The sequence below is a fragment of the Manacus vitellinus genome, unplaced genomic scaffold, assembly GCF_001715985.3.
Source record: "Manacus vitellinus isolate BGI_N305 unplaced genomic scaffold, ASM171598v3 scaffold_48_pilon, whole genome shotgun sequence".
Taxonomy (NCBI): domain Eukaryota; kingdom Metazoa; phylum Chordata; class Aves; order Passeriformes; family Pipridae; genus Manacus; species Manacus vitellinus.
In genome coordinates this window covers 1,421,517-1,445,969 of record NW_021940593.1, presented here as the reverse complement: position 1 = coordinate 1,445,969, position 24,453 = coordinate 1,421,517, and the positions used below count along the sequence as shown (strand labels likewise).

The 24,453-nt window shown below is 41.1% G+C and overlaps 2 protein-coding genes across 3 annotated transcripts in view; one reads left to right on the top strand and one right to left on the bottom strand.

Annotated features, from left to right (window-relative positions):
- The window catches only part of LRRTM3 (leucine rich repeat transmembrane neuronal 3), a 78,370-nt gene extending 71,860 nt beyond the window's left edge, over positions 1 to 6,510 (bottom strand). The window contains exons 1-2 of one of the 2 annotated variants that reach the window (XM_008926105.2): positions 6,000 to 6,510; positions 4,134 to 5,665 (exon numbers count right to left, since the gene is read on the bottom strand). In XM_008926105.2, coding sequence (XP_008924353.1) covers positions 4,134 to 5,665; positions 6,000 to 6,003 — 1,536 coding nt within the window. In that variant the 5' untranslated portion in view covers positions 6,004 to 6,510. Of the gene's footprint in view, positions 1 to 4,133; positions 5,715 to 5,999 lie in introns of those variants that run through there. The other variant, XM_018079954.1, reaches the window with a different exon arrangement.
- Positions 1 to 24,453, top strand: part of CTNNA3 (catenin alpha 3) — a 427,660-nt gene that overhangs the window by 189,723 nt on the left and 213,484 nt on the right. The gene's annotated exons all lie outside the window — the stretch shown is intronic.

The window sequence follows — 24,453 nt, the reverse complement described above, 5'->3', positions numbered from 1 at the left end:
TCAGGGAAACCAGCCAGCAGAGGAGTTTGCAGTCATTATACTCAAGCCACTTGTTCTCATTGTTATTCTCTTACTCTGCAATTGCTGGAGGTAATCTCAACACAGTGAATGAACATTACCAGTCTCCTCGAATTTGCTTAGAACATCAGTTATTTTCTTTTTCCGAAGAGGTGCATTTTGTGTGGTTTATTATTCTGAAATAGCGTTTGAATATTCCAAGAGCTAAGTCGTTGAGAGGCTGAGTAATCCACTGGCTAGGATGATGTCTTGGTGTGAGGAGACTGGATTATGCTCCCAGTACTCAACTGGTTTGTGATCAAGCAAATTCCCTCAAATCTGTCCATTTGCCATGGTCTGTCTGTCTTTTCAACATTCCTTGTAAACAATTTAATGGTAAGAGATTGTTGGAAGGTGTTTCTACAGTGTCTCACAGAGAAAGTCCTGACTTGCCTTAAAATTTTTTGGGGGTGCTGCAATAAAATGAAACAGTCTGGTGATTCCACCAACATTTCTCTCAACATTGTTTAAATAAATGTAGGCTGCAAAAACAGTGCAAATGCCAATGGGCATGGAAGAGTGCTGCACTTTGTCTGTGGCTTGTAAAGCTCTGGTGTTCCAGTGATAGCCCCAGAACTCCATATATGACTCAGGAAAAGGAATAGCAGATGACTAAAAATCCTAAAAACCACCAACAAAACAAACTCCAAACACTTTGAAACCCCATTTTTGCTCTCCTAAACTTGGAATGTGTGGGTAGTATCAGCTCCATTAAGGGAGAGCTAGGTCACTAGAGGCACTCAGTCACATCTCCTTCCTCAAGGTAGTGCCTAAAATGCTTGTGTGAAGGCTCACAGATTTCTAAGAGGCATCATAGCTCCTGCACATCCTCTGAGGATTCCTTGGCATCACCTCAGCAAGGTTTTAACAGTTTTGTCACAGGCTGGCACCAAAATATCCAAAACTCTACACAAAGTGGGGTCAGAATTTTAGATACTGGAGAGAAACGAAGGAGAAATTTCTTCTCTGGAACCTTGGAGGCTTCAACACTTCATTTTTATTCAGGAGAGGGGCAGCCTTTCACAGGGACTGAAAGTTGCTCAGCTAAGACCAAATCATTGCTAGAAGATTATTAGAATTTGTGGCTCTGGTGGCTGTGCCACCCAAAACAAGCCACTTCCAGAGCGTTTCATTTGACAGTGGTGAGGCTGAGTTGAGCTTAGTTCATGTAGTCTTTGCCCAGGTGAAAGCATGGATTTTGTAATGTGTTTTAACATGCTGTGATGTGGGTTTAAAGTGTTTTCTAAGCCATAGGCACTGGAGGGGGATTTAACACCTTGGCTCACAGGTCCCAGGCCGTGCAAGAAGGTTCAGAGAGTTACACTGGGCATCTTTTTTGTGTAATCAAACAGTGTTTTCATTATCAGTGATGATAGCAGCAATTACACGTTCATCTGTGCGTGGGGCGTGTTTGGGAATTCGTATGAATTAATTGATCTGAGCATGTCTGTGCATGAATATAGACATGCTGGTTTTTTACAATTATTGTTGTGACCCCTCCATGGTTAATGGCATACTGGCCTTGTTTTATATTTCATGCCCATAATAAAATATTTTTCAAAGGGAACTGGTGAAAATTTTACAGGCATTGCTTTCTGAAGGAGGTTATGGATTGATTCTTTCTGAGTATTGTTATGGTTAGAACGAGGCATTAAAGAAACATAAAAGGAAGCATATAAAGTTCAGCTCAGTTATGGACAACTCATCCACAATCACAGTCCATTAAGAAGTTTTAGAAGGTGTATTAAATATTTTTGAATAGCAAAAATTCTAAAGCAATAGTATGAAATTAATTTCTGATTGCAGTTAGCATTCCTAAAACTAAATATCAAAATTTTATTTTATTTTTATATGGATTTATATATGTATACACATACACACACGTGTGTGTGTATGTATATATATATATGAACATATGTATGTTTTGTACCAAATCTTTCTTTCTTTGGCTGTGCCTAATACCAGTCACCACTGCAGAGATTAAAGCCTGGGGAAGTACAGGGATGGTTCTTAACATGAAGTTTACAGCAAACTCTAATCCTTCAGTGCAGAGATAACAGAGGCCTCCTGGTAGAAAGCTGAATCCCATAATAGCCAAGATAATTAAATGTGTATTGACTTTTTAATAGCAACTTTCAAGGTACAACTCAGGTACAACTGTGCTGTGCTGCTGAAGCCTCTCGAGCACTTGCATTATTAATGGTGTGGGATCCTTCCTCTACTCAGGAAAACAGGTTCTCTGTTGCAGGGTTCACTATAGGCTCAAGCTTCTACCCTTGGCTCTTTCCTCACTACAGTCCTTGGAAATGAGAATGGTTCCATTACATGAAAAAAAACCCAACCCAAACCCCTCCGAGTGTATTAGTTGCTTTTAAGAGGTGCTTTCTAGCTTTGTTGTCATTGTATCTAGCAGGTTTCAAGGTGATTGCCTGGGATTGGTTTTTTTCCAGTAACAATTCAGGAGCACATTCTGCTAAGGTTTTGCTTTTTCTAATCTGCTGCAGTGAAACTGCTTTGTAGAAACATCCCCTCCCACTGAAGACGTGCAGTTTACTAAGCCAAATCAAGTTACAAAATAGACATAATTAAATTACTGACTTGCTTCTGTAAAGGTGCTGCTGTATTATTTAATAGCTTCCCTTCCTGATAATCAAAATTAGAGTTATGATTTATTTGCAAATATGGGGGGTATTATATTCTTCTGCAACCAACAGCATACATGACTTTGGGAGAAGGAAGGCAGGGAATAGCTGGGTTACAAATCTGTATTTTGCCCAGAACTACTGAAGAATGGCTAGACATTAAAACTGAGTATCTGTGAATTCTTGTAATGTCATTATGGTTTTGCTAAGAGAGAAGAATAATTTGTCACTGATTTATGTAAGGATTTTTGGATGCACTCAGATCAGTGGGTAACCAATTTTCTCTGAAAGCTCTTTGCAGCTGTAGTCTGTCTAAAATGTACAGTGTTTGGCTTTTTAAGTAATGAAGCTTTATTTACTTATTAGAGGGTCAGTGTGCAAAACACATCACACGACCTTAACAAGCCTAGCCCAGCAAATAAACAGAAATAGAAGAAAATGATGGATTTTAATGATTTCCTCAGCTACATTAATGCCTTTGACAGCCTTGAAAAGAGAATTTCTAATGAGCACTGAAACAAATGTGTGCAGGAAGTGGTCTTGCTTCTGCTGCCACACATTTGAGTTCCTCTAATTGCATCAATAAGGAATTTCTGCTCCTCATCTAATGAATGCCTTTTGACTACTTTCTGAAAGGCAACTGGATGTAGGGATAAACACTGGCACCTTTTATATGAAGTCACATAAATAGGTTTCAATTACTAGTTATCAGCCCTATAGAAACACTATTATAATGCAGTACAATAAATCCCATTGTAGCTCTTTATTTTTAAACTTTTATTAAGCCTTGGTTTCCCTCAGCTTTGCTTTTTAGTGATACCTCATGTCCTAAGGCTGCTTTAACTCCTCAATGGCTTTATAGTCTCTCTTGTGTTGGGCAGCACTTAGACATTCTTTCAGAGCTGTTCCTGCACCATCTCTCTCCTCAGACACCTCAAAATTCATATGATGCTACAGCACCTGGGTCTTTAGTTTGTTCTGGGTTCAAAAAGTGACTTTTAGAGCAAGGACTGGGGGTGGGGAGGGGATTGGGGAGGCAAGGGGGGGACACACACACTGAGTTTGATTTTTTTTTTCATTGTTGTCATTTTTCTCCCTAAACAGAGGCACAGTTGCTGCAGGTGCAGTGGATTACTTATGAAAGAAGTTTTCTATTTAAAAACAAGAGAGACTTTAATGAAATCAGTAGAGGGTTTGTACAATAGGTATTGTATTAAACCAGAGCTCAGGCTTCACATTGATTGCGGTATTTAAATTTCAATGAGTTGATTATGTATGAGAGTAAAATGACCAGTATTATGAATGTACAAAAAAGAGACATGGAAGAGCTGTGCCAGAAAAGTGAGAAAAACGTTCCCTTTATAGTCCCTAGAGTTCAATAAAGCACCACTATTTCCCAGCTTTTAAAAGCTCTTTTATCACAATGGTTCATACCTCGCATTCCCTGGAGCCTGATTTGTTATACGTGCAGGGTCCCGTTCCGTTCAGCAGCATCTCGCTGGTCTCAGTGTTGGTGGGTTTGTAATCTACATAAAATTCCTGCGTGCTGGGAGTCATTTGCTTCAGCGACTGTCTTTTCTTTTTCCTGTGCCTTCGCATGAGCGAGCGCTGCTGTAGCTGCTTCATACTGGCAGGGTAGCGCTTCCATGACACATAGATCACCAGCAGGATCACAAGCACAGACAGGAAAAGAGCCACGCTGCCTGCTATGATTTTGTGGAAGGAGATGTGTTCTGTGTCGTGCTCGGGCTCGGAGCTCGACTCGGTGGCTCCGATAGTCGGGGGCAGAGGGGGCTTGCTGTCGTGTTTAGGCCTGGTGAGTTTTGGTTTAAATGTTGGCTTTGGGAGAGCTCGGGCTAGTTCAAACCTTTCTGTGGTACTTTTGCCACAGATGCTGTAGTTTTTCACTGCATCAATAACATTCACCCCTTGCAGCTCTTTGGGGCTGGCACAAATAATGGTGTTTTCCCTCAGCCCTCTAAAACTTTTAAGCCAGTTTACCAGGGAGCAAATGTTTCTGCTGCATTCCCATATATTGCCGGCAAGGCTGATGTCATTGAGGGATATCCAAGAATCCAAAATTTCTTGACCAATAAATGTGAGCTTGTTTGAATCCAGGTTGAGGCGCTGTAAATTGGGCACACACTGAAAAACACTAGGTCCACTGAAAGCTTCTATTTCATTGCCAGATAAATCAAGTCTTTGTAGTGAGCTCCAGGTCCAGGACATAGTTTGTCCTATCACACTGATTTTATTCCACTGTAAGTAAAGGTTCTGAAGGCTGACTAGCCTTGGAAAAAGTGCCAGGTTGAGCTTAGAAAATTGATTGTGCTCCAGGTGAAGCTCTTTCAGTCTGATCATACCTGCAAAGACATTCCTTGCTAAACTTCGGATGCGATTATAACCCAGGTCCAACAGTTCAAGGTTCCTACAATCTTGAAATATTCGAACAGGGATGGTTCTTAGGGAATTGGACCGCAAATGTAAACTCAGCAGCTTCCTTAAGCCCCTGAACTGTTCAGATCCCAGAGACTGCAGCTGATTGTATGACAGATCCAAATTCCGGAGATTTGTCACAGGTCTGAAGGTATTATTAAGAAAATAGGAGATTCTGTTGGAACTCAAGATCAACTCTTTTAGTCTGCGTATTCCACTGAAAGCATTTTCGTCAATATTGCTGATGTGGTTATGGTCTAAATAGAGCCAGGTGAGTTGATTAAGACCTTTAAATTGATTGTATTTTAGTTTTTGGAGGCTGTTATATCGAAGGGACAAACCTAAACAACCAGCAGATATACTCGAGGGAATCTCCTGCAATTTCTGAGATTCACAATAAACCATTTTGCCTTCACACCTACAGCCCTTAGGGCATCCTCGTTCAGCAGAAGAAAGCATTGTCAGTAATACAGTAGGGGCTATTACCAGAGCTACAGCTGATCCGCTCAGTAGCCTAATTACATTGAAACCTGGAAATAAAAACAACTTAGAAAAGTTATCCCCCCACACATCAGTCATTTCTTTCAATCATGCTAAAATCTTTTACTTCAACAATCTTTTAAAAACCCCTAGCCAGACTCAACTAATTTTCACAGTTTGTTTTTTTTTTTACTCAGCTTTTTTTTTTTTTTTTAAGAATACCTTGATATAAATACTGAAAAGCAGTTGGGTAAAAGATGTAATCCCTAAACCATTTAAGTATAATAACAAATCACATCAAGGTAAGTCTATGGAGTAATTAAAGCACAGGCTATGCAGTAATTATGAACTATAAATTAAAAAAAGATAATATGAAAAACATACCCATCCTTTGTGTTGTTCAAAGGTCGTCCTTAGGTCTTTTGTTTTTTGCTTAGTGTGCCACAAGCATGGCAGCCCCTGTCAGCTGCACTGGAGTGAGTCAGGGCTTGCTGACACCCAGGAAGAAAAATTGGACCCCTTGGGAGATGGACCGATTTTGAAACATTATTCTTTGCCAGCCGTGCAGAACACTCCAAGAATAAATCAATCCCAACACAGCATTCGCAGCAAAATGTCAAATTCTTCCTAGGTAATAGGATCTTCATGGATATTACGTTTTTGCATCTTTATAGTTAGGCACCTGGCTTTTAAAATGTTGCTTTATAGGGAAGCATGTTAGATTCCTTCTCCAAGCACCGTTTAGCTATCTGAATTCACACATCTGTATTCCATAGCCCAGCGGTTCCCTCCCTGAGCACCCGATCCGGCTGGGCAGCTGCTCTGGAAGCGCAGGAGGTGGGATGAGCTCCCGCCAGGATCCCGCTCGGCGCAGTCCCGCTCTCTCCTGCCGAGAGCTCCGTCCGACTGTCGCCGGGCTGGCGGCGGGCGCTGCCTTATGTAAAGCTGCCCCCAGCGGCAGGAACACCGCGGGCATGTGCAGACCCTGCCTTTCCCTTGCAAATGAGCGAGCTCTCCCGGGAAAACAGGGATTGCTCCGAGTCCCTGAGACCGGCGGAATGGTCAACTGCGGCGTAAAGCAGCGAGGTGTGTCGAATACCCGAATCCTCTCAGTCTCTCCGGCTGTTTGGGAAAGCTGCTCTGCATCCTTGAACTTGGCAGCAGTGAGCTGCTGAGACTTCGGTCTGAAGGGCTGATATGACATTTATAGGACATGGATACAATTTTTGGTCCCAAGGATTTTTTTTTTTTCTTACTGCTTTAGATGTGTGTTCACGTAACCTTTTTACAGTCACTCACTATTTTTCAGTGAAGTTTCAACCCCCTCAGTGTGTCCCTTATCAAGTGTTTCAGCGTGGACACTATATTTTACAACATGAAGAATGTTTTGGAGCTGACATTTTGCCTTTTTGCTTTTTCTTCTCTGTTAAACGGCACGGTGCCAGGAGGTTAGAAGAGAGTACTGCGCTCATTTATTTCCCAACTTGCTGTCACTTTGTTCCACAACACTAATACTCCAACCACAGGCTTCCCTAACCCTCAGAATATAACAACTAAGCAGCTTGGTGTGGTACCTTAATGAGGTGCATAGATTTTACTGTAATTCGGGACAGGGATGGGATTTTATGTGGAGGTAAACTCTGCTGAGTTTTTTTAGATGTGGGACGCTGGACAGTCCTCATATATCACCTAAAGAGCTGCCTTGTCTTTCCTCAGCCTTCCTTTCTTTCCTGCGTGCTGTAGGGAAAGAACACATCCTCTTATCTGGGCAGAGCAAAGGTAAGATGATGGTACAGTAAATGCACCATGCTGGCAGTCTTCCTTCACCAAGAAATATGTGATCAAAGATAATAGCGGGGAAGTGGAAAATCATGGCTCTTTGTGTGAGAATGGCCTGGAACCTGAAGAGTAGTGTGCTGCTCCTTAAAAGAGGAGTACAGAGTGCAGTCCTCAAATGCACCTAGACGGTGCTGAAAACCATTTTTCCTTTCTGAGGCAGAATCCTTACCCCTTGGAATAATATGCTTTGACTTTTCTCTTATTATTCACTGCTGTGGGCATAGAATAACTTAAAATGAGGTGAAACCCAAATTTTTCCAGGCATTGAAATGCCAGCTTTGCCTAGTACTTAGTCTGTGAATGAGTTCAGGTTTATAGTAATCCCACTAGTAATCCCACTAGGGCATCAAGCTCTAGTGTCTAATTTAGGAGCATGGTCACTCCCAGCTAACAGCTGTGAGCACCTTTCACATCAGAAATACATCCTGCATCAAGATGAGTTCTGTGAAAACTCTTGCCTTTGGGTGAGATTTGTGGAGTGGGAAAGGGTTAATTCCTCCATTGATCTCTGTCAGTGTCACCATCTCCCATTCTCTGCTGCAGCTTGTTCCTGGCTCTTCAGTCTGATCCGTAGGGTCGAGGAGCCAGCGACAAACTGAAGGCTGCCCTGGGAACTGTGAGAGTCTGAGGAGCTGTTCTGCTGACAGCAGTGTCACGTGCCAGCCCTGCTGTGCTGGTGTAGGCTTTCCATCACGGCCTGGGGGTCTCTCTGTGCTTGATGGAGCAGGAAGGAGACAGTTCAGACCTTTGGTAAGTCAATTTGCCTCTTGGAACTGCTACTCTTCCTCTGTTGATAGTAGATGCCTGTGAGAGGGAAACTTTATTGAAATGGTTCTTTTAGGTTCATAAACTTAGATGGCATGAAGTTAGGTTTGAATCTTCACCTGGTTCAAACACAGCATTTAAAGCTTCAGATAGCATCCAAATCCTTTCTCCTGAAGAATTGGTGCTACTTAGCATACCAGCTCGCACTCAGCCTTCTTCCCAAACTTTGCCTGTTCCTTTTTTTACTTTTCTCCCTCCTCCATATTGGTTGTGGAGTTAACAAGTAGCTTCTTGGCCACCATGAGTCAGCAGAGCCTCAGCAGCTTTCCCAGGGTTTTAATAATTGCCAATATATGGCACTAATAAGAGGGAACAGCCACTCTTTTACCAAGAGTTATTTTCATTTTTCTGAAAGGGGTGAGACATCAAGAGATGAACAGAGAGAGACCATCAAATCTATGTTAATGGATTGCCAAATTCAATTTTCTTTACTGAGATCCTTTTTGAATTACATAAGCAGGAAAAGTGCCAGTGTCTGATAAACAGTTTTCTTAAATTACATTTCTGTATCTTCATACAGCAGAATGGGTTCTCTTCCAGTTGTGGAAACAGAGCTGCTCCCGGTCTGAAACATTTCATATAAAATTTCAGACCAGGCTGGCCATATTATAAACAATGAAAGATAGAGAATTAAGTTAAAGCTGCATTTTAGATAAGAAGATACCTTTCCCTTTTATCGACTACACCTTGTATATCAGTGCAGCCCTGTTGCATTACCCTTTGACTCCTGTAACCAGGAGAAAAGAACCTGAAGCCCAGCTGGTTAACTTCTCTTATGGATAAGCTATTTCCATTAGAACTAATACCATATCTGCTGGGTGCCCAAAATCCAGGAGTGTGTTGACGCCTTGGTATGAGTTTAACTCCAGTCAGGGACAGGAAGGAAAAGGAACAAGTGACAGAAGTCTCCATAACTTGATGCTGATTGAAAACTAGCGCTCAGAAACAGTGTTATCCTTTCTCTTCTGCCTATGAAAACGGTGTTTTAGCCAAGTCTGCAGAGCTGAAACTCTTAAGCAAATGATTTCCTTTATTTTTATACTCTTGAACACAGTCTGTGTTTTGGAAGTTCAGCCTTAGACACAGATTGAGATACCACAGAACCTGGAGTGCTTTTTGAGCAGTTTTCAGTTTTGTGACTCTGTGATCGCTCCACTTTGTTATTCTGGGGGGGAGGAATGGCATACATCAGAAAATACATTGGCAAATGTATTGCTAGATATGCTTTAACCTTCATCCAGATGAAAAGAGGTGTGTTGGGCAGAGCCTGTGATGAACACAGTTTTCTTCATCATCATGATGGAAAAATTCAGACTTATTTGGAAATTATGCACTATCACAGGGTCCAGATTTTTCTCTTGGTGCTAAACTTTCAATAGGTTTTCTGTGTGGAAATTGTTCTGGATGGATTTCCCTGCTATCTGATTTTTTTCAGTAATTTGCTTCAGTTTAATTTCATGTTTGGTTTTGTTTTTCCTTATCTAGTTAAATTTGAGTGTATTTTCTTTTTCCATTCATTCTGGCTGAGTTCTCTGTACCTAGCTGCAACTTCCCTATGGAAAGCTTAATGTGAATTACAGCCAAAATAGTAAATGGTGAATCAAAAAGTGACATCGAGTGTGAAAGCCTGTTCCTCTACAGAGCTAGTTTGGAACTGAAACATTTTGCAGAGAAAAGGGGAAACAGCAAATCTTGCATTTTTCAGTGTTATGAGAAGGCACCTGTAATGGCCAGGTACATCTGTTTGCTAAGTATATTTGAAAAGAGGGACGACAGAACTATCAGCTTCCGTAGAATGGGGGTGAGTGGGGCAGAGAAGGGATGTAAAATTCCCAAAGTGTAAGGAACCGGGTGCTGGTGGTTTCCAAATCGATCAGAAGCCTTCCCCTGTTCTGTCACATGGTTCACATTAGCCTTCCTTAGGACATTCCATGCTTACTCTTTAAAATCCAGTTCTCGTTTAATGATGTTGTTACAAAATAACCCACCAAAATTTTAAAAAAAAGAAAATAATCTGAAAAATGTTTGTTGCTTCTATAAGAAACCCATTCAGAAAAGCTGTATGATCCTTTCTAAACACATTGGATTGTGTTTGTAATGCATAGACTTGGGAATTTAGACCAGGACAGAACACAGCATTTTCCTGCTCACAGACAGAGGGGTCTGGGAGTGCCTTTTTGTGTGAATCACACGTCCCTCTGGGGAACTGTAGTTAGCAAGTGCCTCACTTTTTGGGTTTATGGAGGGACAATGTGTGTCTTTCCCTTAACTTTATTTGACTGTGAAGAAACCAGGAGTCAGCTGGGTTAGCAGAAGCAGCTCGTTCTAAATGGTGCTGCGGTGTGCTATCGCTGAACCGTTAAGAGAGATAAGTCTAATAAAATGTGTTTGCAATTTTGAGCCGGTGATTAAATGAACCTGCTGTTCCACGAGGATCAGATTAGAGTTGGGGTGTATAACTGCCAGTGTAAATATCAGAGCGTGGGAAGACAGAGAGAAACTCAGGATGCAGGGTTTGCCAAAGGCAGACATAAGGAAAGGGAAGTGTGGGAAAGCCGGGTTTGAGGAACATGTGGGCAAGGGAAATCGAGGCAACAGAAAATGCTCTGAAGAAATAGGGAAAGAGCATTAGGAGTAGAGAGGATCTTATCCCAGCAGCTGATCAGTACAGTCCGAGTGGACCGTGGTGGTAAGAGGTAGGGGGGAGGTGGATAAATGAAAATATCCCCTTACTCTTCTGCTGGCAACAATTAGCTTTGCAAGGCCTCTCCCGGCCTTGGTGAGGGTGAAAGGATCCTGGTGCTGCACATTCTCTGATAAGCTGAAGGAGAACAGGAGCTGTGCCCCCTTTCTAGGAGTCAGTGCCCTCTGTAATGTTGGGTTGCTGGCAGAGGGCACCAGGGACACGTCTGGCAGAGGGTGTACCCGCAGGATCTCCTCGGTGCCGCTGTCACAGGGCCATGTGGGCTGTGGCTTCCCTCACACACTGCTGGATAACAAAGCCTTTCCAGCTGGACAGTTTGGTTTAAATCTGAGCATTGTGCATAGGTCACATGGGCCTCTACTGGGGGAGGTAACGCTGCACACAAACCTTTCTTCATGGCAGCCAGTGGATAGATCTTCCTAGACCCTGTCATGAGTCCCATATCCTTAATGAGGCATTGGACACTCTGCTGTTCCCCAATTGACTTTTTGCCCTATGATTTTGAAGCTGTGTGAGGGCAAGATGTGCTTCAGTCTCATTCTCCAGAGACATGACATGAGATGCAAAGCTATCATTTTACTTGCTCTCTGAAGCTGATACCAGTGCTTCTGTTTCAGTGGATTTAGTGTTGATCCATTCAGGTTTATCCTCCGGCATCTTGCTGGAAGGTGAATACGAGTGGAAGCAACAGAAGGTAAGTGATCATCACTGGAGTAAAAGAAATGAATTACATCTTACATGTAGTGCTACATTCAACCTGCAGAGTATGAACTGTACCCCCCATAAGTGCCCTGGAGATGTGTAGGTGTGAAATGCAAGGCAGTGGCAGTGGCCTCTGCTTGTGATTCTGCCTGTAGTCTCTGTGAAGATGCTAGAGATATTAGGTTAGAATAAACCCAAGCTTTATTGTATTTATTTCTCAAATGCTTCCCAGTCTTTTACGGGCCAGGATGCCGTTGCTGGAAGACTGCCTATTGTCTGATTGTCAGCACTTAGGGAGTTTATGTAGCCTGAGTATTCAGAAACCCTTAGGTGTCACCATGAAGTGGGCCTGTCTATGAAGAATGATGTGTTCTCTTAGGGGACTTCTGCCTTGCTGTAACAATTCTGCATGTGCATCAGTGGCAGACCGTGATAGGTGGCAAAGGTAATGAATTTATTTCCTGGGGAGCCAGATTAACATGGACATCTCATTGAAAAGTTTTGTTCATGAAGAACTCTACTGTTGCTGGGACATCAGTCTAGAGGCACTGCAGAACTGAGTCCAAGCAAAGTTGCAGCCTGGTCCTGGACTCTGCAGCCTGGGGAAAAGAAATAACCCTGATAGTGTCCAGTTCTGACCAGAGGGAAAGGAGGGAGCTCTGAATGTGCCTGCTCATATTGGTAGGAACAGGAACAGTAATGTTAGATTAAAGACTAATGAGGTGGTGGCAGTGTCAGCAATATGGGTGTTTTGATAGAGCTTTATTTTCCTCCAAACCCTAGACCTTTTCAGTGTTACATGTTACTGCGTAGTTAAAACTCTCTGGACCAGCCTTTCCTCCTCAGCTCTTCCCTCTGCCCTCATGCTTTTCCCTGTAACTTCTGCTTTTCAATTCCTACCCTGTGTATACACCTTTAAGGAATTACTATTTTTCATTTGCTTGGCATAGAGCACAAATATATAATCCATGTTCACACATGGATAAATTATGGGTATAATTTATTTTGATGCCTTTTTTTTTTTTAACTAGAATGGCCTAATAGCAAAATTCCATGTGAGGATGGCATAGTCATCAAATACAGAAACAGAGACTTCTTTTTTAAAATGCAGAATTATCTCATATCTTTGGTTAATAAGTTTGTCAACATCTGTTCTCTTGTAGAACCTTTTTGATGTTATAAGATTACTATTTTGAAAACTATTTAAATATCTACTGAATATCACCATTAATTTTCTGTATAAAATTGTGACTAACTAATTAACTTTGAACTGAGGCAGATAACTTATTTGACATTCTAATTTTCTAGCTCCCTGAACTCCCTTACTTTTATTCTTGTACTTCCTGGTCTTACTGCTCTTCATCACAAACAGGCATACAGAGGGCAAGAGGGCAGAGTGACTTGATTTCGTTTGACTTGTTGAAATACCCTAAAATATTACCGATCTCTCCTTTCACTTGCTTATGTATGAAAAACTCCACAGAGATAAAAAAGCATTCCAGCTTACCTCTCTTAGGACTCCTGCTTGGACTTCAGCGTGTTATTCTGGGGCTGTGACTTCCAATCCAAACACAGTCAGTGATGTGCTATTTTACAGCATCAGTAACATTCTGAAGAGAAAACTAGACATGACAGTTGAGCAGATTTTGCAACTGAGAGAGATAAACATGAACAAAGTTCAGAAGCATATAATTGTGCTCATTCCCACTGTGAGTAGCATAGGAATGATTTATTCCAAATGGTTGCAGTTACATGCTTAGTCACTTCCTTCCCTGGCTTCAGCCTAACGTTGTTTGCTGCCATTTTCCTGCAAAAAAATGTTTGTTCTCTTTTTCATTAAAAGTTTCAGATTTTGGTAGCTTTTAATAATTCAATCAAGTCTCTTTCAATTAAGCAAGCTGCAGCAGTTTTTAGATATTTGAGCTTTGGTAGCTGGTGTTCCTGGGAAGGCTCACAATCTTAATTACACTGACAGTCTTGGTTAGTTACCCAGCCTGGAATCTGCTTCTGCTTAGGCAGAGGTCACTTGCCCATGCCCAGGAATGATGGATTAGAGCTTCATGGTTTAAAAGAAAATAAAATACAAAATGTGTATTGTTGCAGGTATGTTTTGACTATTCCATTCTGTCTTTGGCAGCCTTCTTTGTCTTTTCCCACTGGAGTGTCTGGCAAACAGAGCTCTGAAGAAAACACGTGTGATTTAAATGACTTATTAGGTTATCTTTTCATGTCTACCCAAGAAAATTGTCTGAAATTAAATGTGATTAAATAAAAAAATAAACATACAACCAAACCAGAGCATGTTTGAGTGTACAGCAGACTCCCATATAATTAATTAAAAAAAATAATCTTGGTTCCTGCAGGTCTGTTCTGGATTCTGTGACAGTATACTCTACTATTTATTAAAACTTTGTCTTTCACCCAGTGGACAGTACAGCAAACAAACGACAAACCAACTCAAATATTATACATGGTGTTTGCCTGCATTGTCACAGTGTAAAACAACAAATATCTGAAAAATATTCATTTCTGGTGGACTGAAATGCTGCAGAGTGCTGCAGGCATAGGGAGGAGGAGAGGAAGATGGCATCAAGAGAGGATTGGAAGTTTTCTACCTTTCTTCTCCTTCTTGTAACAGTAGCAGGCATGTTATATTTTTGTAGTTTGTAAGTCTTTCTACCCAGCATTCTGTATCTCCTAAGTAGGTAAGAGGCTTAGAAGCACCTTTTCTGTGGCAGCTTCTTTGCATACAGAAATGGTTAGAAAGCAAGAAATGCTGCAGCCGATAAACCAAGTAGAGACTGTGGTCAGCCCATGCAGGGGGGACACAGGAGAGCTGAGCCTGAGTGAGCCACCAGCTTCGTTTCTGTGTCCCTAAATGGTAACAGGAATTGGGAGAAAATAGTAAGGCTTACAAACATGAACTCCATTTCAAAACCCACCCTTTTGCCTCCAGACAAGGAGGTGCATCTCCGTCCACTCATTCTTACGGGGAACTTCTTTTGTCATGAATATGTGACAGGAGAACCTTCTGTCTGTGTCACAGTGCCTTGCTGGTTTGATCTTCCAGCATGTGTTTGTACCATTATTTATTTGTCATTTGGACAGATTGAATGGACTGAAATCCAGAGCATGAATAGACATGTACCAATATAATCAACACAACAAAAATGCTTCCTGTGAGGATTACTGCTTCTGTGGGTTGAGCAGTTTCCCACGTTCCTTTGTAAGACCGTAAGCTCCTAGGAAAGGGATGTGCTTTATTCTATCAATGTAAGACTAAAAAGAACCCGAATCTTAAGGTGACTACGTACAAATCTAATACACAGAACAATCGCAAATAGAGTGATGCTAAAGTGTTATTTATTTTGAGTTAAAATGTTATTTAATTTGAAATTCTTAGGAAAAGTAGGAAAGAAGGGCTTTTGAGGGAAAGCCAAATATACCTTTGGTTTCTTGTTTTGGTTTGGTTTTTTTGCATCATCAATATGTCTCATTTTAGCTGTATAGTTTAGTTTATACTGTGACAATTGAACCCCCCAATGCAATTTCTGTGGGATTCCTTCTCAGGTGATGTGCCTGGTGCATAAAGAATTCACATAGGGTAGTTAGTAAAAGTTAAAAGTCATAAAAGTCTCATGTTTCAATGTAAAAGCCAGAAAGTAACTAAGGAGTGTTAGGGAAAAAAACCCAACAAACAAGGTGCTGTAGGGCTGTGTCTTATAAGGGCTGTGTCTTAAGAAGATCTTTGCAGTTTCCCTTAAAATACCCAGTGCTTGCCACTCCAAGACAGAAAACTGGAAGAGATCCAGTGCTCTTATCTGACATAGCAATTTCAATGTTCTTCTCTGTGCGATTTAAAGTCAAGTAGAAATACGCTGTTAGAATAGAGATATTTGTAAACGGATAAAAGTCTTGGAGCTGGATCAGAACACCACTGCATGAGAGCATCTCCAAAAAGAGAACTAGAAATGTCCTTGGATATATTTGCTCCTTAAATAAATGCCACAGTATTTGGAATTCTGCATCAGATATTCGCTGATCAAAAGATTAACATTTTATGCAAGTCGATAATTCATACGTTCATGTAAAGACCAAGATTTTATATTCCACCCTTTCGTAAACACGGAAACATGAGAGGAACAGTGAGTGAATATGCCAGGCTCTGTAACAGTTGAACTGCAGACTTGGTGTTGCAGAGCTCTTTAATTTTGATAAAACCAAGTTTTATTCAAAGCCAGATTTAGAAGAGGTTTCCAGTGACAGTTACTACTTGGGTTATTCGTGTCTGCACAAAGTCCAGATCTGCCTGTGGTGAACGTTGTACCTTTAGTGAGAACTGCAGCAGCCTCCTTCTGTCATTTCCCATTACTGACAGAGTGGGAATTGCCATAGTACTGATAAACTTCCAACTTGCATCTGCTTCTTAAAATAGATTGTTGTAAATCACATCAGGGCACTGAGAAAGAGATAATTCCTACTCTTTGTAGCACAGGTTTTGTATTTTTTTTTTCAGTTCAAAGACTTAACTGATGACTGTATTAATTATCACATAATGAGTGTGGGTCACCTGCAGAATTTCACGAGGGGAGAGAATTCTCCATTGGTATATTTCTCTCTCTCTTTTTGAATATTTCATCCCATATCATGTCATGAACTAACACAATAAATTGCACCCAAAAATTAAGGATGGGGGAATCACTGATCTTTTTAAATCTGGCAAAATTAGCCTCTTAAATGTTCAGCATATAATTTAATGGGTATGCCAGTGACCTTTCTTCTGTTGCTGTTCTTTTTTTCTCAGCTACTGGAAGCTTGATGACTATTTTATGTCTTTATTTGAAGTGTTTCTCTAGTACATTTGTATTCTTTGCTTAGGTTGCCACTTACCTGGTATTTTTTACTTTAGGCCACTTGCAGCAAAAATGTATGAAATGCTTTATGTCCCACTGTGCCTAGAATGTATTGCAAAAAGAATAAGTGCTTTTAGTGCTTTACAAGTTTGCAGCCTCTGCCACCCTTTGCTAGTGTTTGTCTTTTGCTTTCTGCACAATTTGCTTGGCACCAGAGCTGCTGCCTTGTCAGAGGTTGGCTGGAAGTGTCGTGTGTGGTAGGGCTGCCTTATTTTACTTGCCACAGTTGGCTGCAAAAGCCGTCAGGAGCAGCAAAGGAATCTACTCTGTTTCAGTTCCCATTCTTTTCCGTTGTTCTCGTTCAGGAAAGGCAGAAACCACATGTGAAAGCATTTATGAATTCATTAGAGGGTGTCTCATGTTCTCAAACAAAAAAGGATTTTAAGATTCTGGAGAGTTTTATGCCTCATTATATGGAGTGATACACTTTTTAAATGTTTTCCAGGAGTGCTAATGAATAGGCATAGCAGTGAGTTGGATATGAGTGTGTATGTGAGAGCAACAGTGTCCTTCAGCACCTGTTTTGATATGTCTGTCAGAGGTCATTATTAGGAACTTAGTTTCATGGTTTAGCATTACAGTTACTGGGAGTATGTTTTGCTGATTTCTGTTTCCTATGGAATTAGTTACTCTCTCTATTTGTCTCTTATTTGTAAATCAGAGGTAAATCTTCTATATAGAGTCACTGGGTAGTTTTATTTCCGATGTTCAGGGTGATTCATCTGTCATATTTTTTACTGATTCCATTTATGCATTTTTAATTTGAGCATAATAAGTCTTACAGGACTTGTATGTGTTAGACATGCTTGTCTGTGCTGTAGGTAGTGTCTTTAGAAGATTGATAAAACCTGAAATGTAAATATTCTGTTCCCTTGGACTCTATCTGTAGGATATAGGAGTTTTTGCTTGAAACAAAATGAATAAATGGAAACTCAGTATAAAGCACTACTGCTTCTCCTGAGTTTTGCCATTACCTTTACTTAATGGAATAGGTTTTGACATTCATCAGGCAGCTGTACTGGACTCCCATTCTCTTTACTTCCCCCAGAAAGGGAATTATTTAATGTGATGAAAAAGCAGTAGAAATCTATCTGTTAGATGGAGTCTGCCTTCTGGAGTCAGAAGCCATGTAAACACCATACAATTAAAATTGTATAGAGGTATTAAAATTGTATAGAGGTATAGACCATTTAGTCTAAACATTCTGGCATGAAAAATGTTCTTCTATTGCAAGTAGCTGTCCCTGCTACAGTTGGATGTCTTCATGTAGGGTTAGGGAGCTATGCTCTAACGTTGGGTCTTCAATTTGCATCTTAATTAACTTTGAACTGAGGCAGATAACTTATTTGACATTCTAAAGGTGAGCTTTTGTGTCCAGTTATTCAGGATTGGTATTCCATTGGGAAAGAGGCTGAGATAATGAGATTATCACCACCTTGTGAGAAGTCCCCAGGTGCTAGTGAACAGTTCCCTGGGTACTGATGAAAAGTCTCGTTTGCAAGGCTCATTTCTGCCAAGTAGTATGAAAATATAGGATGTCGTGTTTCACCGTTCTCAGCCTCTTCTTGTACCTACAACTAAAGGTCAGTTTAAGTCCTGCATATTCATCCACATTACACCCAAGTGTGGGTAGTTGCTGTGAGTCTGTGTGTGTGCCCATGTACTGGTACCAGTTTGTAAGGTATCAGCCTGGTGACAGTGGCATTCTGTGACTTGAGCTGTTTTCTTTCTCTCTGCTACTCCCATTAATCAATATATAAATCTAAGTTATATCACTTTCTAATGCACAAAGAAGAGGTCCTGATAAATATCCATTTGATATTTACATAAAGGAATTTTGCTATAACAGACAAGGGATGTGTTTTGATTTTTTTTTGAAGACTGCTGCAACATGTTATTACTCTGGAAAAAATTAAAAGGGAAATGCAATGATCCTTTTATCAAGGCACTTGTCATTCCCAGTTAGCAATAGCTGAAACAATAATGGACACTTCTGACACAGGTTCATGGGATCCACCCCAGGGTACTGAGGGAGCTGGCAAAGATGCCCACTGGGCCACTTCCCATCATTTACCAGCAGTCCTGGCTAACCGGGGAGCTCCCAGGGCACTGGGGGTTGGCTGTTGTGGTACCCAACTGCAAGAAGGGCCAGGAGGAGGATCCAGGGAACTAAAGGCCTGTTCACCTGATCCCAGTGCCAGGGAAGACCACAGGACAGATCATCTTGTGTGCCATCACATGGCACATGCAGGACAACCAGGGAACCAGACCCAGCCTGGGCTCCTGAAGGGCAGGTCCTGCTTGGGCAACCTGATGTCCTTCTAAGACAGGGTGACCCACTGAGTGAATGAGGGAAAGGCTGTGCATGTTACCTACCTGGCCTTCAGTAAAGGCTTTGACACTGTTTCCCACACAGTTTTCCTGGAGAAATTGGCTGCTCATGGCTTGGACAAGTGCACACTTTGCTGGGTAGAAACTGCCTGGGTGGCCAGGCCAGAGAGTGGTGGGGCATGGAGCTACATCCATGCAGCAGCTGGACACCAAGGGTGTTCCCCAGGGCTCAGGGTTTGGGCCAGTCCTGTTTAATATCTTTACTGATGACCTGGGTGAGGGGATCAAGGGCACCCTCAGTCACTCTGCAGCCAACACCCAGCAGGGTGGGATTGCTGACCTGCTGGAGGACAGGAAGGCTCAGTTTCTGTGCTGTTTCTCCCTGCTTTTCCCTCCTGGACGAGCCTCTACAAAGCAACCATTACATCTGGAACAATATGATCTAATTTCTGTCCAGTTTTGCATGTCTTGAGCTATTTTTTGTGTGTGACACTGATGTACACTTGTCTTTTATCCAGAGAAAGCTTCTGCAGCTGTTATTTGACTGATTCCATGAAAGTGGAGGTTATTTTCAATAAACTATTTTTTAGAGTTTTGACTGAGGTTGGGATTTACTCAGGCTGTTGTCCCTGGGCCTGCAGTGGATGTGCCAAATGGAGGGCTGTGCTGAGGATGACAGTAACAGATTTTTGTGTTAAGTGAGGTCCTCAGGAGCAGAGTTGTAGTAGAGTTGGGCAAGGAGGATCACTGCTCTTACTAAGGAGGCATTTCATAATTTATAGATATTTCATTATTTACTAAAGCTATATGGAAGTTCATGGGGTTAGGGAAAGATGGGAGCTTTCCATTCTGGGGTTGATCTGAACAGTACTGACAGAGTAAAGATCAGGTTGTGAGGCCCTGGCACAGGATGCCCAGAGAAGCTGTGGCTGCTCCATCCCTGGAAGTGTCCAAGGCCAGGTTGGATGGGCCTTGGAGCAACTTGGTCTAGTGGAAGGTGTCCCTGCCCATGGCAGGGGGTTGGAATGAGATGGTCTTTAAGGTCTTTTCCAACTGAAACCAATCTAGGATTATGATTATGTACCTATTTTCATGTCTAGCATCTTACATAGCTTTATGATCAGACAAATGTGTTTTGAATGAATTTAAAAAAATCAAAACAAAACAGCTTTGATTTAAGGCGCAGAATCATTAATATTCCTTGTCTTATTTCTTCTCTGCCAGATAAAACTCCCACCACTTCAGTGTTGCCATGCAATAAATTTTTTTTATTGGTTTTTTTTCCCCCTCTTTTGCTTGATGATTCACTGAGATTGAGCATTTGTTAAACTGCACTTTCTAAATTACTGTTCATTATTTTTCTACGCTTGGTATTCTGTGGGCTGCTTGAAAAAGTCCACGTTTTTGGGTTTTTTTACCAGGCTATCCCTAACTCGGATTTTCTACAATTAATTTTACTGAAAGAAGCACAAGTTTAAAAAATGTTGTGAGTTTACCATGGAATGTTTCTAATGTTCCTTTCCTCTACTTGGTTTTTACTGGTTTTGTTGTCTTGGGTAGAGTTTTTTGAAGTTGCTTTTTCATTCTCTTCCTTCCTCATGCCTGCACCCAAACCAACCCCGCCCTACAAACCTTAATTTTCTTAGTTGTGGTAAAGAACAGGCATATGGTGGCCTCCAACAGCTGTACTGAAAGGAATCAGAACATAAATGCAATGCTGCATTACAGTCATTGTGGAATTAGGGTAGAAGAACATAAATCCAGATACTCTGAAGGCAAAAGGATAGGAGAAAGGAGCCTACTGGATCTAGAGAGTATTTTTGGAAGCAAGCAAAAGCAGGACCTCTGCTTGTAAAAACAGAAATGTAAATATATGACCTACTTCTTTAGCACAAAGGTCACGATTGCTTTAATTGTAATGAGCTTTAATGACAAGCCGAGTTCTTGTAAATGAGAAACTGGGGAAGTTTAGGGCAGAAGGTTAGAAGGGAACTCCTTTGGACAGGATTTGGGGTAAGAGGGGAAAGTTTCTGCAAGGATTAGAATTTTAGTAACTCTGCAATAGGCACCAGGCAGGAGGGGTTGAAAGCTGTGAAGAAGGTTGTGGTGTTGAATTGGCTTGGAGATTTCTTGGATATTAGAACAGGAAAACAAGAGTTTGTACAGAACAAGTGGGTTTGGGACAGGGGATAGATTACAGAAAATGGTGTCCGGTCATCTTAAACTAAGACCCTATTTTCACTGTCATCACTAACAGAAAGGTGTTTGCACACTTCTTAAAGGCTCAAGGCACTCCCTAATTCTCTTTTTATTTTATTTTATGTATGCCCACAGGATCTCTGATATTTTAATAGCAAGACTCTCCATTTATTAGACCAGTGCCAGGACCCAGATAGTACAGAACTATTAGTGCCAGGTCCTGCCCTTGGGTCACAACAACCCCACACACCACAACAGGCTTGGGGGAGAGTGGCTGGAAAAGCTGCCCAGGGCAAAGGGACCTGGGGGTTTATCCTTTAGACCTCACCACCTCTCAGGAGTAAAGCATTTACAAGCTGATTGGGACAGGCAGTCACAGTAAGGTGGTTCCCTCATTTATTCTGGATTGAAAGTGCAGCTGGGGGCAGTTGTCATTTCATAGGGAGTAACCTGTAGGTGTATCAAAGTTCCTGAATGCATTTGAGTCAGGAAACATTCTGACATGGTTGCTACAACGAACTGTCGGTGGCAGAAGTTACACTTTGATGCAGCCCAAATCCAGATGTATGTTCTGCTGCCAGACATTTAACCAAGTCTGAAAATTTGACAGTTTGATACTCATAATTTCTTCTGAAATTGATATTTTGAAATTGATATTCATAATTTCTTCTGAATGCCACTGCTAGGATGATTGTTGTATAATGATTGAGGGGGATGTGTTTGAGATTCTCAGATACTGGTTGCTGATTAGGGCTTTTATATAATACAGACTACAGAATGGGTTTTGGTGACCTTTCCCTATTGGGAGGTCATGTAATCTTTCAGTTTAATGAAACCATTTGGGTATACTGAATAAGAGAAAATCAATTTCTGAGATATTGATTGGAAAAAAATTCAAAAGGTCAAGTATAATGCTTGATCTTGGAGTCTCTGGCTTAATACTCTGTTCAGCTAGGTATTAAGTATTAGGCTTGGCTGCTCATTGTGGATCAGGATCATGAAACAGAGAATGAAATGCTGGTTTAGGCAACAGTAGCTGGCTCCCTGCGTTTCGGACCACTGAATGAAGAGTGTTAAGGGGTGGAATGGTTCTGGTTTTATCAATCTTCAACACGTGGGAACGGAATTTTAAATGATAACACAAATTCTCTTTAGGTCTTTAATGTATAAATCATTAGCTGGAGCAGACTCAGTGGACAAGTTACAGAAAGGGTTAATCCCAGCCCTGGCAGTTTATGATCTGACTGAGAAAAAGATAACACAGAAAGAATGACAGATGTGATAGTTCTTTTCAGAGCTGCTCATGGACCAGTTTTCCGTGCAGCTCGATGGTTTGACATCATTGACCCGTATTGACTCCACTGCAAAGTTTGTAGTCGTTGCTGCCATTATTTCGTCGATGATTGAAACTATTTTGATAGACAGAAAGCATATCCAGCAGCTTCAGTGCTGTCAGAATCATAATGCTTCCATTTCATAGCATTTTATGAATGCTGGTGAATCAGGGTAACCTGCCAGCTTTACCTGAGGGGTGGGCCTTAGCACAGGAGAAGCACATTAGACAACAGACCCACAATTAGACAGAGGGAGAAGAAAACCTAACTGTAGTTTGGATCTCAGTCTCGGTGTATTTACATCTTTGACTCAGACTGCTGTCCACATTCTGTGATGACAGGGTTTTTGAGAGATTTCTCGGGATTCACTAAATATTTAGTAGTGTTGTTATTAATACTTCTCTTTTCAGAGTTGTAGGTGTATTTATGGAAGGAATTCAGCATTTCTCTCAACCCTCACTGCTTTGCTAAATGGTGCTATGTAAGGATGTTGGCCTATTTCTTGTACTGGGTATGGAATGTACATCTCTAGGGGTGTCCTACACAACAGCACATTTTTCTTCTTCCCCACTTCCTAGGCTTATGTGAAAAGACAACTTGGGAGACAGAAAGATGCAGTGAATAGATTCCAGCAAGATAAATTGCCTGTCTGGAGTGTAACGTAGTCAGGCTGAAAGTATTGGACACTGTAGGGAAACAGTTAAACTTCAATCCTGAATCTTTAAAATTCTGTTTATCCTGCAGCGAGAAAAGGTTTCTCTCTTTAAGGGAAGTTAAAATTGTTCAATGGAAATAAAACTTCTATGGCAAAAATTGTTCCCTGGGGAAGAATGGAATTATAGGGACACAGAGACTTGCCTGCCAGCCTGGTCTCAGTGGGAATGACACCTTGTAGAAACAGCATTTGTTCATTTCTGAGTGTGTATTAAAGTGATATCTTTGGACACTTGTGGTGATGTAACTCTCAGACTGCAGCCAAATTGCCTCCCGCAGTGGAAGGTATTTGAATTGAAATAATTAGAGAAGTTCTGTTGGTCACAGGGTTTTGCTATTGTAGAAAAAGGCAATTCATTGCTCAAGATTATAGAAAGGTATTTATTTTAAAATCAGTTGGCAAATTGGATTTAACTAACAGCTAATAAACACAATTAATAAAAACTAATGCGTATACAGAACAGTCTTAATTTATTATACAGTATTAGCGCTTTTAAATGACATTGCATTTTAAACCATATAATGTGGAAATAAAATACATCCCCTGAGATGGCAAGCAGCTAAACACTATTGCAAAATATGACAGGCTGATAACACAAAAAGGAACCAGTGATTTTATTGCTTTGTTTAGATTCCAAAAATCAGAGATGAGTAACAAGATATTCATAGATTTTATTGGTAAATTCCTCATTTGCCTTAGTGTGACTCAGTTAATAACAGCCAAATGGTTTAATGCTGAAGCGAGGGTGCTTTAGAAAAGGTTCTGTGCTGAGAGGTTTATTTTTCTTTCAAGGAAGATGGCATAAATATAAATCAAATTAACTTACTGATGGTAAAAAATATAGCTTTAAATACCTCTAGTGCTAGCAAAATTTTTCAGATTGGTTCACCTGAGTATAACTGGTAGCAATCACCCTGGGCTTGCTTGTGGTTGCTTCGGAAGCACATTTTTTTTTTAACTCACAGTGTGCCTGGGGGGCTGGACAAATACTCTTTCCCTGAAGGTATGCTGTGGTTTTAGGGTATTTAAAAAGCTGATTAGGGGAAGGAGGTATGCCGAGCTTTATGCTTCTTCCACTGTTCTAAAATCCCAACTCCTCCTGCAGCTGGTGAATATCAGTGTAGGCAGAGCTATTGTGTCGAGCAGACTTCTCTGTTCAGTTCATACTGGGTATATGCTGGTATCTTTAATAGGCTGTAAGGGAAATGGAATAAATAACTACTTTATGGGTTTTTTCTGCTTTAGTAGAAAAAAAGAATCACATTTTTGAGATGTG